This window comes from Hyperoodon ampullatus, assembly GCF_949752795.1.
Source record: "Hyperoodon ampullatus genome assembly, chromosome: 12".
In the NCBI taxonomy this organism is placed as follows: domain Eukaryota; kingdom Metazoa; phylum Chordata; class Mammalia; order Artiodactyla; family Ziphiidae; genus Hyperoodon; species Hyperoodon ampullatus.
Genome location: NC_136925.1, coordinates 79,723,991 through 79,740,194, shown reverse-complemented (window position 1 = coordinate 79,740,194; position 16,204 = coordinate 79,723,991). Strand labels below are relative to the sequence as shown.

The 16,204-nt window shown below is 42.3% G+C and overlaps 2 protein-coding genes across 2 annotated transcripts in view; both read left to right on the top strand.

The window, feature by feature from the left end:
* TMEM242 (transmembrane protein 242) overlaps window positions 1-15,273 on the top strand; it is a gene marked incomplete at both ends in the record, with an annotated part of 47,118 nt that extends 31,845 nt beyond the window's left edge. Inside the window, one exon of the mRNA XM_079716359.1 lies at window positions 15,175-15,273. Within this exon, the coding sequence (XP_079572485.1) occupies window positions 15,175-15,273 (99 nt within the window). The remainder of the gene's footprint in view (window positions 1-15,174) is intronic.
* On the top strand, window positions 254-1,627 carry LDHAL6B (lactate dehydrogenase A like 6B; the record flags this gene model as incomplete). The annotated part of the gene is made up of 2 exons (XM_079716643.1): window positions 254-942; window positions 1,159-1,627. 2 exons carry the CDS (start codon window positions 254-256, stop codon window positions 1,625-1,627), a joined length of 1,158 nt encoding a protein of 385 aa, XP_079572769.1.
* Window positions 15,274-16,204: the final 931 nt, after the last annotated feature.

Sequence of the window (16,204 nt, the reverse complement as noted above, 5' to 3'; positions counted from 1 at the left end):
TCGTCGTCGTCGTCGTCCCCCCCGCAATCAGATCAGACCTGATGTACTTTGTGGAGGCCCGTTTGAGGCCACGAGAGCTGGGCCCGCCTTGTGCAGCCGCAGTAGCAGGCCGTGTCCAAAGGTCCTGGCCTTGCGCAGCCGCAGTAACGGGCTGAGCAAACGGCCAATGGTCAGAGCTCTCCGCTTTTGAGCTTGTAAGGCTGCCTGCTGGTTTCTTCCTATCTCTCTTCCTTCCCCTCTCGAGTGAGTAGCCATGAGCTGGGCTGTGGGAATGCTGCGGGCCAGCCAGAGAGTGGGCAGTGTGAGAGCGAATTGCCTGTGCCCGGGAATGGTGCTGAGTCCCCGCCAGCCGGCAGGCATCGCCCACAGGGGCGCCTGGCCCACGGCGCCCGCGTCCAAGATGGGTACGGTCAAGTGTGAGCTTATGAAGAATTTCCCCTCAGGGGAGCCCGTTCGTTGCAATAAGATCTCCATTGTAGGAACTGGATCGGTTGGTATGGCCTGTGCTATCAGCATCCAGTTAAAAGGCTTGAGTGATGAACTTGCCTTGGTGGATGTTGATGGAGGCAGACTGAACGGTGAGACAGTGGATCTTCAGCATGGCAGCCCTTTCGTGAAAATGCCCAATATTACTTCCAGCAAAGATTACCTTGTCACTGCCAACTCCAACCTCGTGATTATCACAGCAGGTGCACGCCAGGAAAAAGGAGAAACACGCCTTAATTTAGTCCAGCGAAATTTGGCCATCTTTAAGTTAATGATTTCCAGTATTGTTCAGTACAGTCCTCGCTGCAAACTGATTGTTGTTTCCAATCCAGTGGATATCTTAACTTACGTAGCCTGGAAGTTGAGTGAATTTCCCCAAAACCATATTATTGGAAGTGGTTGTAATCTGGACACTGCCCGTTTCCGTTTCTTTTTTTTTTTTTTTTTTTTTTTGCGGTACGCGGGCCTCTCATTGTTGTGGCCTCTCCCATTGCGGAGCACAGACTCCGGACGCGCAGGCCCAGCAGCCATAGCTCACGGGCCCAGCCGCTCCGCGGCATGTGGGATCTTCCCGGACCGGGGCACGATCCCGTGTCCCCTGCATCGGCAGGCGGACTCTCAACCACTGCGCCACCAGGGAAGCCCCCGTTTCCGTTTCTTGACTGGGCACAGGCTTGGTATCCATTCTGAAAGCTGTCATGGGTGGATCCTTGGAGAGCGCGGAGACTCAAGTGTTCCCGTGTGGAGTGGAGTGAACATCGCTGGTGTCCCTCTGAAGGATCGGAGCGTAGATACAGGAACTGATAAAGATCCTGAGCAGTGGGAAGATGTGCACAGAGATGCGGTTGCTAGTGCCTATGAGGTTATTAAACTGAAAGGTTATACTTCTTGGGCCATTGGCCTGTCTGTAGCTGACTTAACAGAAAGCATTGTGAAGAATCTTAGGAGAGTGCATCCAGTTTCCACCAGAATTAAGGGTCTCTATGAAATAAATGAAGAAGTATTCCTCAGTGTTCCTTGTATCCTGGGAGGGAGCGGTATTACCAACCTTATAAAAGTAAAGCTGGCCCCTGAAGAAGAGGCCCGTCTGCAGAAGAGTGCAAAAACACTTTGGGAAATTCAAAAGGAGCTTAAGTTTTAAAGTCGTTTAAAACTACCATTCTGAAGTTATTGAAGAGAGTAGTTATGGAATTGTGTATGTCCAGTTTTTGAATAAACTTGAATTCCTAAAGGTTGGAAACAGGGAAGGGGGTAGAGTGACTCCCCTGTTTATTTAGGCCTCCCCCAGCTCTCTTATTTAGCCTCCAGATGCTGAATTACTTTTTTTTTAAAGTTCCTAAGTGACTGCATCAAAGAAGGTGTTTTTGTACCACTGATGTACCAGTCCTCACCCTGTGTATGTGTGTGCGTGTGTATAGTTGCCAGTTGTCCCCAAAATTGTGGGATGCAGGTATTTGTTGTGTTACAGAAATTCTGATTATTTTCATTAAGTACAGGTTCATTCTTTTGTTCTGGGTGACTTATACCTATGTTCATTTATATACTATTTTTTTGAAGTTGTAACTTCCTATACAATGTGAAAATAAACATATACACAGAAGCATTTTCTGTAATGGAGCCATCAGCTGTCTTCATTGCCCTATGACAGCCTATCAGCTAGGCTTTCAAAAAGGCATCGTAAAATGGGAGCTGGAAACAGGTCCTATGTGTACTTGTGTGTGTGTGCATGTTCATGTATATGTACCAGTGAAGCAGGATCATTAAGTAAAAAATGAAAATAATAGTGATTTAGTCGGTAGCTATTATAAAGTATTTAATGCAGTAAAATATAAAGCTTTAGAAAGAGGCCTGAGAGAGGTGGTAACAGTTACTAAAGTCTGACTGAAATAATTTTAGAACTGCCTCTGAGAACCTGACCTATTAGCACATTAAATCAAGAAGCACATTATAAATTGTTCTTATTGGGCTGAGTCTTACCTGCAGAGTGTGCCCTGGCCCTAAGACACTCCAGGGTCATCTCTGTTGCTCAGTTTACTTCACATTAACGGAAAGCTTTTGCTTTTGAATTGTGCCCTGTTGTTAATCATTGTCATAAAATTTGGCCATTTTAATGAGTACTTCAGGGATTGTATTTCTCAGAAGGTTACGTGTTCGCTTTTTATTCCTAAATCAATTGACTTTACTACAGATTCTATACTGTATGGATGTGATACAATGAAGGTTTTGGAGAAAGTAAAGATGCTCGTCTGACCTTTACCTAAATAATGGTACTAATAACTTAGGAAATGAGAATCTTAGCCTTCCTATGCAGTTGAATATTAAATTATATGGTATGTTCAAACATATCTCAGGTTTGATGTGGATATCAATAGGCCTAATCAAAATTGAAATGTACTAGCATCTGCTTTCTTTTTTGGCTGCATTGGGTATTCGTTGCTGTGCGCAGGCTTTTCTCTAGTTGCGGCGAGCAGGGGCTACTCTTCGTTGTGGTGCGCGGGCTTCTCATTGCGGTGGCTCCTCTTGTTGCGGAGCATGGGCTCTAGGTGTGCGGCCTTCAGTAGTTGTGGCACACGGGCTCAGTAGTTGTGGCTCGCGGGCTCTAGAGCGCAGGCTCCGTAGCTGTGGCGCACGGGCTTAGCTGCTCCGCGGCATGTGGGATCTTCCCGGACCAGGGCTCGAACCCGTGTCCCCTGCATTGGCAGGCGGATTCTTAACCACTGTGCCACCAGGGAAGCCCCTAGCATCTGCTTTCTAAATTAAGCCAGTCCTGCTTAGTTCAGTTTTATCAAGTAGACATAGGACAGTGATCCACCCCCAAAAACTGACCCTTTACTTAACCGTGCTGATCAGAGCTCCCCTCCTATTTCATTGAAAATATCAAAATGTTCTGATTACCCAGGAAGCTGTGTCATATTATGGGATTAATCTATGTGCTGAGCTCCCTGAAGGTGGGAAGAGTGGTGGTTTGATTGTTCCAGGTGGTTCTAAAACCTTTTTAAGCTTAATTGCACCAAGTTTCTCTTCCCCTTTGTCCAGCCCTTGAATTTTTTTTTTTTTTTGCGATACGCGGGCCTCTCACTGCCGTGGCCCCTCCCGTTGTGAAGCACAGGCTCCGGACGCGCAGGCCCAGCAGCCATGGCCCACGGGCCCAGCCGCTTTGCGGCATGTGGGATCCTCCCAGACTGGGGCACGAACCCATGTCCCCTGCATCGGCAGGAGTACTCTCAACCACTGCGCCACCAGGGAAGCCCAGCCCTTGAATTTTTATTCAGCCATGTTTCAGCCAAATATAATGTAATATTGAAAGAGATCAGAGCCTGCCTTATGTCTGTTTTGTAATTCTCTTCACCAGCTACTTCAGTCAGGATAGCCTGGGTTATACTGTAGTAAAAAATAATCTCCAACTGTGTGGCTTAAAATAACAAAAGTTTGGGCTTCCCTGGTGGCGCAGTGGTTGAGAGTCCGCCTGATGATGCAGGGGACGCGGGTTCATGCCCCGGTCCGGGAGGATCCCACATGCCGTGGAGCAGCCGGCTGGGCCTGTGGGCCATGGCCGCTGGGCCTGTGGGCCATGGCCGCTGAGCCTGCGCGTCTGGAGCCTGTGCTCCGCAGTGGGAGAGGCCACAGCGGTGAGAGGCCTGCGTACCGCAAAAAAAAATAATAATAAAGGTTTATTTCTCTCCTAAACTTCACTCGGTTTACACAACTTTCTAGGGAAGCTGCCCTCCACAGGCTGGCTTCATACCTCAAATTTCTTTGATCTTGAGGCACCACTGCAGCAACACAGGTTTCCATGATTGCTATGGAAAGGGGAGAGAGGCCTGGAGAATTGAACACTTGCAATTATGTGCTTCCACCTTGGAAGTGACACACATCTCTCTTCCTCATGTTTCATTAGCCAGAATTAGTTAGATGGTTACCTAACTTCCAGAGGGTAGAGAAGGATAACCCCCTGTATCCAGAAGCAGATGAGTGCTGGCTATCAGTGAGGATGGGTAATAATCTGCCAGTTAGCATTCTCAATAACATGGTCACCATTATAAGAAATACATATTACAGGCTTTTTAAGTCATGTTTATTGAAAGCTGGCACATGAGTAGAGGTTGTAGACGTGCCCTGTCTTTTCAGGTCACAGAACCAGGGTGGTTGTGGGTGAAGAGCCTGGCTATCAGTCAGGCAATGATACTCATAAACCAGATCACCACGGGTGGGTTAACCTCTCTGACCTCTGGTTTCTCATATGTAAAGTGGTGGTCCTCATTTCTGCCACACGGAATTGTGAAGACTAAATAAAAGCCTACTGCTTGGTATAGTGTCTGGCATATAGGTGATCTCAAATGGCAGACATTGTTATTCCTGTTCAGGGAACATTTATAGTCTTATTCTGTTTTATGAAGATGCTGAATTTCCAGGTTCTTCAAAATTACCATTGGCACTGTAATTATTGACATATCCAAAGGCTTTCTCATCAGTTGGTCCTATAAAGCTTTCATTATTCTAACCTCAGCACTGAGGCTGGCAGCAGTCCTGTACCTGCAAGTGAGAAAACTGAAGCTAAATGAGCTAGTCAATGGCAAAGACATTTTAAAACTTCAAGCTTTTTTTTTTGTTTTGCGGTACGCGGGCCTCTCACTGCTGTGGCCTCTCCCCTTGCGGAGCACAGGCTCCGGACACGCAGGCTCAGCGGCCATGGCTCACGGGCCCAGCCGCTCGGCGGCATGTGGGATCCTCCTGGAGCGGGGCACGAACCCGTGTCCCCTGCATCATCAGGCGGACTCTCAACCACTGCGCCACCAGGGAAGCCCTAAAACTTGAAGCTTTTAATTCCAATAGCTGTCTATATATTAGAATAAATGCTGTAAGGGTTTTCTCAAATTAAATTGGGGGCATAGCCTCAGCTTTTAAGTAATTTTTCAGCACACTATATATTAGACCAGAAGTTTTCGTGTTGTTTTTTTCCTTGCCAAGACATGCATGGTAAATGTATAGCATATCCCATGTTTCACTCCTGGCATACCGGCTAAATCGCCCTTCAAAAAGCTGTTGAGGTGTGAATGAGAGTAGTGAACATGATTGAAGACATGATCTTGAATCTATTTTAATATCTAAAGAGTCAATCAGAATGTCCATGTTCGTGACAAATTACTTGTAATACATTTTCCAATTGTCATAACACTCTTTGAGAACTGCTGCCTTGGAGAGTGGTAGTTTCTGATATTACGACCCAGCACTGTTGGACACAAACATTGGGACTTAAGGATGCGGTTCTTGGAGCAGTGGGCTCATTGCCTAGGGAGTGCCATTCGTGTCTTAGTCTTTGTGGAGAGCAGCCCCTGGAGTTGTGCAGTACAGAGTGGCCCTGTTTAGAAGGGTAGGTTTGTGGTCCATAATCATGGAAAAATTCTCCCTGGTCAGAGACGAAAGAGGAAAGAGGAGGACTGCAGGGAAGAGGTCCCAGAATTTGGAAGATGCTTCAGAGTAAAGCTGAGTTGCTAGATGGAGACTCAAGTTCCCAGCATGCCCCATCCTCACCAAACTTTTGGCGTTTCGGGGTAGGGGGATGGTTCTGTGGCAATAGCTGTAATTATTATTGTGGAATTCAGTACATTTATTTTATAACGATTTTTGCTTAAATGTACTCAATCCCTAAATCTTTTGTCAAGCACATTTTTAAGCAGGGGAATGTTCTGTTGGCCTGTACTAGAGTATCACTGATAAGACCAGCACATCTGATCTGCATATCAGCAATTGAAACAGGTGGAAAAAACTGAAGGTTTTCGTTCACTATCCATATACTATAAATAGTACAAGCTTAAAAACTTTCTATGAGCCCTACTGTTGAAAGCAACTTGAGGCCCTGTTTATAAGTAGGGTACAAGTAAAGACTCTGGGTTTCCATTCCCACAGCTGTAAAATCAAAAAAAAATTTTTTCATTGAAGTACAGTTGATGTACAATATTATATAAGTAACAGGTATACAATATAGTGATTCATAATTTTTCAAGGTTCTACTCCGTTTACAGTTCTAACATATTGGCCATGTACCCTGTGTTGTAGAGTATATCCTTGTAGCTTATTTTATACATAATAGTTTGCACCTCTTAATCCCCTGCCCTTATGTTGCTCCTCCCCCCTTCCCTCTCTCCCCAGTGGTAACCACTGGTTTGTTCTCTGTATCTGAGTCTGTTTTCTTTTTTGTTATATTCACTAGTTTGTTGTATTTTTTAGATTCCACATATAAGTGATATCATACAGTATTTGTCTTTCTCTGTCGGACTTATTTCACTTAGCATAATACCCTCCAGGTCCATCCATGTTGTTGCAAATGGCAAAATTTCATTCCTTTTTATCACTTATTAGTATTACATTGTATATATATATATACCACATCATGTTTATCCAGTCATCTGTTGATGGACACTTAGGTTGCTTCCGTATCTTGGCAATTGTAAGTAATGCTGCTATGAACATTGGCGTGCATGTATCTTTTCGAATTAATGTTTTTGTTTTTTTCAGATATATGCCCAGGAATGGAATTGCTGGGTTATATGATTCTTCTATTTTCAGTTTTTTGAGAAACCGCCATCCTTTTTTCCACAGTGGCTACACCAATTTACATTCTCACCAACAGAGTACAAGGGTTCCCTTTTCTCCGCATCCTCGCCAACATTTGTTATTTGTGTCCTTTTTGAGGATAGCCATTCTGACAGGTGTGAAGTGATATCTCATTGTAGTTTTGATTTGCATTTCCTTGATGATTAGGGATGTTGAGCATCTTTTCATGTGCCTGTTGGCCATCTGCATGTCCTTTTGAAAAAATGTCTATTCAGTTCTTCTGCCCATTTTGTAATTGGGTTTTTTTTTAAATTTTGAGTTGTATGAGCTGTTGATATTTGTTGGATATTAACCCTGTATCGGTCATATTATTTGCAAATATCTTCTCCCATTCAGTAGGTTGTCTTTTCGTTTTGTTGATTGTTTCCTTTGTACAAAACCTTTTAACTAGGTCTCATTTCTTTATTTTTGCTTTCATTTCCTTTGCTTCAGGAGACAGCTATGTCAAAGAATGTTCTGCTTGTGTTTGCCTCTAGGAGTTTTATAGTTTCCAGTCTTACACTTAGGTCTTTAATCCATTTTAAAATTTTTGTGTATGGTGTTAGAGAATGTTCTAATTTCATTCTTTTACTTGTAGCTGTCCAATTTTCCCAGCACCACTTACTGAAGAGGATGCCTTTTCTCCACTGTATATTTTTGCCTCCTTTGTTATAGATTAATTGACCATAGGTGCATGGGTTTATTTCTGGGCTTTCTGTTCCATTGATCTATGTGTCTGTTTTTGTGTCAGTACCATACTGTTTTAATTACTGTAGCTTTGTATTATAGTCTGAAGACAGGGAGTGCGATTCCTCCAGCTCTGTTCTTCTTTCTCAAGATTGCTTTGGCTATCTGGGATCCTTTGTGTTTCCATACAAATTTTAAAGTTATTTGTTCAAGTTCTGTGAAAAAATGCCATTGGTATCTTGACAGGGATTGCATTGAGTCTGTAGATTGCCTTGTGTAGTATGGTCTTTTTAACAATATTAACTCTTCCAACCCATGAACATGGTATATCTTTCCATCTGTTGGTGTTGTCTTTGGTTTCTTTCATCACTGCCATAGTTTTCCAAGTACAGGTATTTTATTCTTTTTGATGCAGTGGTAAACGGGATTGTTTCCTCAATTTCTCTTTCTGATAGTTCATTGTTAGTGTACAGAAATGCAATAGATTTCTGTATATTAATTTTGTATCCTGCAACTTTACCAAATTCATTGATGAGTTTTAGTAGTTTTCTGGTGGCATCTGTAGGATATTTTTATGTATAGTATCATGTCATCTACAGACAGTGACAGTTTTACTTCTTCCTTTCCAATTTGTATTCTTTTTATTTCTTTTTCCTCTCCGATTGCTGTTTCTAGGACTTCCAGTACTGTGTTGAATAAAAGTGGTGAGAGTGGACATCCTTGTCTTGTTCCTGATCTTAGAGGAAGTACTTTCAGCTTTTCCCCTGGGGTTTTTTGTTTGTTTTTGTTTTTTGTTTTGGCTCTATTTCATTTATTTCTGCTCTGATCTTTATTATTTATTTCCTTCTACTAACTTTGGGTTTTGTTTGTTCTTCTTTCTCTAGTTCCTTTTGGTGTAAGTTTAGGTTGTTTATTTTATATTTTTCTTGTTTCCTAAGGTAAGCTATATCACTATAAACTTCCCTCTTAGAACTACATTTGCTGCATCCCATAGGTTTTGGATCATTGTGTTTTAGTATTCATTTGTGTCTAGGTACTCTTTAATTTACTTTTGATTTCTTCAGTGATCCATTGGTTGTTTAGTGTTTGGTTGTTTAGTGTTTGGTTGTTTAGTAGTATATCATTTAGCCTCCACTTTTTTTTGTTTTCTGAAGTTTTTTTCTTGTAGTTGATTTCTAGTATCATAGTGTTCATATCGGAAAAGATGATTGACATCATTTCAACTTTCTTAAATTTACCAGGGCTTGTTTTGTGGAAACGTGATCTATCCTGATCCATGTGCACTTTAAAGGAATATGTATTCTGCTGCTTTTGGATGGAATGTTCTGTGTATATCAATTAAGTTCATCTGGTCTAATGTATCATTTAAGGCTAGTGTTTCCTTACTGAATTTCTGTCTAGATGATCTGTCCATTGATGTAAGTGGGGTGTTAAAGTCCCCTACTATTATTGTGTTACTGCCAGTTTCTCCCTTTATGTCCGTTAATATTTGCTTTATGTTTAAGTGCTCCTATGTTGGGTGCATATATATTTACAATTGTTATCTTTTTCTTGGACTGATCCCTTGATCATTATGCAGTGTCCTTCTTTGTTTCTTGTAACAGCCTTTATTTCAAAGTCTATTTTGTCAGATATAAGTATTGCTACCTTGGTTTTCTTTTGATTTCTATTTGCATGGAATACCTTTTTTCCTCCCCCCACCTTCAGTCTGTGTGTCTTCAGATCTCGTGTAGGCAGCACGTATATGGGTCTTGTTTTTGTAACCATTCAGGCACTCTGTTTTTTAACTGGAACACTTCCATTTACATTTAAGGTAATTATTGATATGTATGTTCTTTTGACATTTTGTCAATTATTTGGAAGTTGTTTTTGTAAGTCATCAAGTCACAAAAGAACAAAAGAAGGGAAAAAAAAAAGACCATCTTTAGTGTTATGTTTGGATTCCTTTTTGTGTATGTGTATATCTATTATAGATAATTTGGGTTTTGGTTACCATGAGGTTTTTATATAGTGAGATCATATGTATATACATAGTTGTTTTATATATATATATGTATATATATATATAGTTATTTTATATATATATATGAATTACATATATATTTGTTTTAAGTTGCTGATCTCTTAATTTCAAATGCATTTTAATAACCCTGCATTTCTACTCTCCTCCCCTCACAATTACTGTTTTGATATCATATTTTACATCTAATTGTTTTGTGTATCCCTTAACTGCTTATTGTGAATATAGATGATTTTACTACTTTTGTTTTTTAACCTTCCTACTAGCTTTGTGTGTGGATGACTTCCTACCTTTACGGCATGTTTGCCTTTTTACCATTGAGCTTTTCAGTTTGTAATTTTCATGTTTCTAGTTGTGGCATTTTCTTTTTCGCTTAGTGAAGTTCCTTTAACATTTCCTGTAAAGCTGGTTTGGTGGTGCTGAACTCTTTTAGCTTTTGCTTATCTGTAAAGCTTTTGATCAATCAGAGTCTTGCTGGGTAGAGTATTCTTGGTTGTAGGTTTTTCCTTTTCATCACTTTAAATATATGGTGTCACTCTTTTCTGGCCTGCAGAGTTTCTGCTGAAAAGTCAGCTGATAGCCTTATGGGAGTTCCCTTGTATGTTATTTGTTGCTTTTCCCTTGCTGTTTTTAATATTTTCTTTACTTTTATTTTTTGCCATTTTAATTGTGTGTCTTGGTGTGTTTCTCTTTGGGTTGATTCTTTATGGGACTCTCTGGATGTCTATGGCTGTTTACTTTCCCAGGTCAGGGAAGTTCTCAGCCCCCTTCTCTCTCTTTTCCTTCAGGGACCCCTATAATGTGAATATTAGTGTGTGACTGGGGGATTTTTGCAGAAACTAATGCCTGTGACCAGCCATTTTTATTTTGGCTGGCCAAAAAGTAATTGTTATTATTTCACTAACACTTTGTGGGTTATTACATTCAGTAGTTAAACCTGACACACCTGTAAAGTCTTCTAATTTTCATGAAATGTTGTCTTCAATCCACTCTTTTGTAGTAGCAAAGGAGCATTCTCCAGCACCGTGAGTTTTATTTTCACTTTCTGTATCAGAATCAATCAATCACTAAGGTTTTTTGTCTTTTTTTGGTCTTATTCACATCATCTGAATCAGAACTGTATTCTGAAGAACTATCATCTTCTGAGACACCAGTTGACATATGTTGCTCAGACAGTCAGAGAAAGTATCTGCATAAAATTCACCAAAAAATTCTTCTTCACTCAAAATTTCATGATGCATCATTTTTGAAAATTTTACATTTGTAATATACACAGTTGGCACAAAAACCTAACGGAGCAAAATGTAAGTGATAACAACAATCGTAAGTTGTATAATGAACCCTTGATCGATTTTAAGCTCTAACTGCTTCGCACAGTGATGTTAATTTTATCACTCTCTAAAAACATACTGATAACGTCTCTGGTCAGAGATGTTAAACTGCCTTCATTTCTTTTCATTCTTTTTTGTGTTCAGCATCAGTCATTTCCACTATGTCTTTTCTGTCTTCTAGCTCACTGATCTGTTCCTCTGTATCATTCAGTCAACTTGATTCCTTCTAGTATATTTTTCATTTCAGTTATTGTATTCTTCATCTCTGTTTGGTTGTTCTTTATTTTCTAACTCTTTGTTAAAAACTTCTGACTTCTTGCTCTATGCATCCATTCTTCTCCCGAGTTCTTTGTTCATCTTTACAATCACTACCCTGAACACCTTCTTGGGTAGATTGCCTGTCTCCACTTCACTTCATTCTTCTTCTGGGGTTTTACCTTGTTCCTTTGTCTGGAGCATGTTCCTCTGTCACCTCATTTTGCCTGTTTTTTGTTTTGTTGTTTTAATGTATACGGTAGGTTAGTTACATTTCCAGACCTTGGAGAAGTGGCCTTCTGTAGGAGACACCCTGTGCCCCAGCAACACAATTCCCTCTTATTACCCAAGCCATATGCTCTAGGAGTTTCCCCCTATGGTTGGTCCTTCTCTTGTGACAGGCTGACTGTGTGGGTGGTCTGGTAGGTTTGGTTGGCCCCCCAGTCCAGTTGGGTGCCAGACCCTGCCTTGTGCGGAAGCTGCCGACTGCTGGTTGACAGGGCCGGGTCACGAAGCAGCTGACTGCAGAACCTCAGTGGGCCCTGGGGCTAGTGCTGGCTCACTGGTGTGTGGAGTCAGGGTCCAGAAGATTCTGGGGCTGTTGTCTGCCCCCTGGTGGATGAAGCCAGGTCCTGGCATTAGTGCTAGACTACTGGCAGGCAGAGCCTGGTCCTGGAGTCTGGTTACAGGGCCCAAGTCTGGTTACAGGGCCCAAGGGTCTTAGAGCTGGTGCCTTCCCACTGGTAGGTGGGGCTGGGTCTTGGACCCTCTGGTGGACAGGGCCATGTCTAAAGGCAGCTGGGCTCACAAGGTCTTAAGGCAGCTGTCTGCTGATCGGTGGGGCTGTGTCCCCAACTCAGTTAGTTGCTTGGCCTGAGGCATCCCAGCACTGGGTCAGGTCTTGGCACTAATGAGCTAGAGGGAGGATTCCACAAAGGCACCCACCAGCACCAGTGTCCAAGTGGTAGGAGGAGCTCCCAAGAATGGCTGCCACCAGTGTCTGTGTACCCCAGGTGAGCTGCAGTTGCCTCCTGCCTCTCCAGGAGACTCTGCAAGACCGGCAGGTAGGTCTGACCCAGGCTCCTACCAAATTACTGCCTTTGTCCTGGATCCCAGAACATGTGAGATTTTGTGTGTGCCCTTTAAGAGTGATATCTCTATTTCCCTAGTCCTCTGGGATTCCTGAAATTAAGCCCCACTGACATTCAAAGCCAAATTCTCTGGGGGCTCATCTTCCCAGTGCAGCTCCCCAGGCTGGGGAGCCCGACATGGGCCCCAGCGCTCTCACTTCTGTGGGAGAACCTATGCAATGTAATTATTCTCTAGTCTGTGGGTCACCCACTTGGGGATATGGGACTTAACTGTATTACCAGGCCACCATTCCTACCCGTCTCCTTCTGGTTCCTTCTTTACGTCTTTTGTTGTAGAAGATCTTTTCTGGTAGGTTCTGATCTTTTCGTCCATGGTTGTTTTGCACTTAGTTGTGGTTTTGGTGTGCTTGTGAGAGGAGGTGAGCTCACGGTCTTTCTTCTCTGCCATGTTGACTGAACTCCTCCACAGCTGTAAAATTAAAGAGGACTAAATGGTGTTCTTTTCCCACTTGTCTCCCTCCCTTCACCTTGCTCTGAAGCCTGTCTGTTCCTAGTTGGCTATTTTTCAGATATGATTCCTTCTAGTGGTTCAGTTACTCACTTATGACCCTGGGAAACAACTAAATAATACTTAGGAAATTAGAGGAAAGAAAAAAAATGGGGCCAAGAGGAGGAAATGGGAACACAAGCCCCCATGCTGAAGTGGAGCAGCCACTCGGCACTCTCCTACCCAGGCCTCATATGAGTGTCCCAGCCTCTGCCTTCTCAGCGACTGACCTTTTCCAGATTCCTGAGAAGGTGGGATGGTAAGTGATTCTGTTCATGTCCTGGCTGTCTGATACCCCACTGGAAAACTCTGTCATTAGGCTCAGTTCTAACTGGTGTTCAACCAGAAAGGTAAAGGGAAAGAACTGAGCAGCGCATTGCAGATCCTGGCCAGAGATGTCTTTCAACTGAGAAAGCCCATGCAAGATCCTTCAAGGGGGGCACTCTTGGGATTTTGGACAAAGCAGTTCTTTTTGTTGGCCACCCTAGACATTTAGCACCACCCCACGTCCCCACACACCCCCAGTGCAAACAGTAATCCCCTGCGATTGTGACAGCCAAAGTGTCAAGATTCTCTACTCGAGAACTGCAATTTAGAACTGCATTTCCAGTCAGAGATACAGTACTGCCTTTAGTTGGAAACCTTTCATCACACTACAAACTAGAGAGCTGCATGGAAGAGGGGGTTAGGGAAAGACACACATGTTGTGGGTGTGTGTGGGTGTCTGAGACCCAAACACAGAGATGGTGGGCATGGACCTCCTCCAGACTACATACGATGGATAACCTTATATGTCTTCCAGTATCAGAATATTTAAACCAAAATGATATAACTATAAATTAATGCTTTTGAGAAACATACCACAATATTTATATCCATATGAGCTTTGTTCTTGGAACAGTACATTTTGATGATGCTGTAGTGACAACAACTAATAGACATTGAGGACTGCCAGGTGCCGTGCTCTATGTACTCACTCTCACTTAATCCTCACAGCTCTGTAAGCAGGTAATTATCTCCATTCTGCACACATGGAAACTACCCCTTAGAATAAGCAGATTTCCCAAGCAGTGGAGTTGGGCTTTGAACAGAGAGGTGTATCTGATACCAGGGTCTGTGCTAAAATGGTGCTACAATGACTGGAATAAATGACTAGGAATTTACAAGTCCCAACAGGATGCACCACCTGAATTTGGAAACACTACAAGGATTCAGCTTCAAATTGAAATAAGCATCAAGATAAAAAAAAGAAAAAATACTAGCCGACTCTCAAAAATCACTCCAAGAATGACTTACATTTTGCTGTGAGTCCAGGGCGCTTCACAGATCTGACTGAGGAGATCTGTGTCCTTGGGAAGTAATGGTTGGGATATGGCTGATGAGAACACGGCAGTGCTGTGCTGTAGTGCTTCTGAAATCCTATCTTCAGAACAGGACCATCTGAGTGAAAAGAATAAATCAGAGTGTGGATCTAGTATCATCTAAGGTCAAGGTTATCCGCCTCCCATAAACTAGGGTTCCCCTCGCTCAGGGCGGTGCGCACTTCGGTGGAGCTGACACTGCATGTCAAGATCTTCCAACCTCCTGCTCTGACTCCTGGATTCCAAATCACCCTCTGCTGAGAAAACCTCTACGTAGATTTTTAACACTGTCGGCACATAAAAGCATCCTACTCTATCTGCTGTTGCTTCTACTCTATGTGCCATTGATTCCTTCTTTATTTACCCCCTACTAAGTGACTTCTCCCCACTCCGTCCCTCTGGCCCCCAAATTCTTTAAGTTTGAATGGCTTCAGTATGTTTATTTAAATAGAAATCCCATTCTCAGCTGCATCTTTACATATGAAGGCCAACAACATACCATTCTTCTGGTAGGAAATAAATGTCATTGAGGGTTGACGATTTAGAGCATGTTACCTTCCAGATTTAGAGTGGAGTTTTATGTTATTTAAGGCCCAATAGACTTATACTTGGAAAAAGAAAAGAGGTATGTCTCATTGTCTTTCAAGGCAGCTAGAACAGTCTTTACCTTTTGTTGGTCTTCCTTTGCCCGGTATCCACAGCAATGATGTATCAGTCAGTCAGCAACGGGGTACGTCTCTAATTGCTTTGGCTCTTGTCCCCATCTTTTAACATCTGATGACTGATTTTTTTCATCTTTCAGATAAAAGACTTTCGAAGTAAAATGCAATCAATATTTCCAGCAATTCCCAAGAACTCTGAATCGGCTGTTGAATGGGAGGAAGCATTGAAATCCAAATGAGATGAGCATGGTGGGTGAAGTCCAGAACGATTGATACGGGAAAAGCTGACTTTGGAGATGTCACAACAGCAAAGGGACTCGATGGATTTCTCCTCAGGAACACATGCAGATTGTTGAGTGAACCTGGGGGATGGATGGCATTCAGTGTCCTCATAGGAGGCCGACAGTCATTTCTGTGTGCTGTACTTTATTACAACTGATTTGGTTATGTTCATGTGTTTGGGGGTGTTGGAGGGAGGGCAAAGTTTTCCCAAAGTTAGGAAGACTATTTAAAAATATATGGGTACCGTCTCGATGTGGAGGAAATCCCAGGGGAAATACTTTTATGCCTGTAACAGCTGAAACCAAGTTTTTTACCTGAAAAAAAAATTATAACGTATGATTAAAAATCTTTATAAACAGACTCCTAACAGCAGTAGTACCTCTAAGTCTAATTAAATAAGTTTCAGCAGCCTTTCTTGTCCGTATGTGGCTGTCAGAACTCGGAGGACTTGCTTCTGTTAGGCAGACTCCAAAGTGACGGGTTAATGGGTGAATCCTGTCCATCAGGCACTGGGTGTGGCTCTCTTGTCCTGAACACAGTCTTTGATTTGTATATGCCAGTCATTTACCTGACAGCCTCACCTTAGGCCTGTAAATTCTTAGACAAGAAGCCAGTAACAGATTATGATAACCTGAAAGGATAATCATGTGAAAATAATGATATTATGGGTATAAAATGTACTTTTTTGACAAGTTGGTTCTGGGTCCCTAAACACTGACTGACAGTTTATAGCTTTATTTCAGTTGTCAATATAAAAATAGTCCAATTATCACCTATCTTAACAAATATTTTTAACCAAAAAGATACCTGAGAACTGAGTCTCAGGTAAATTAAATTTTAAGAAAAGTACTTTAACATGTCAGTATGACCAGAAAATTAACCTCTGGT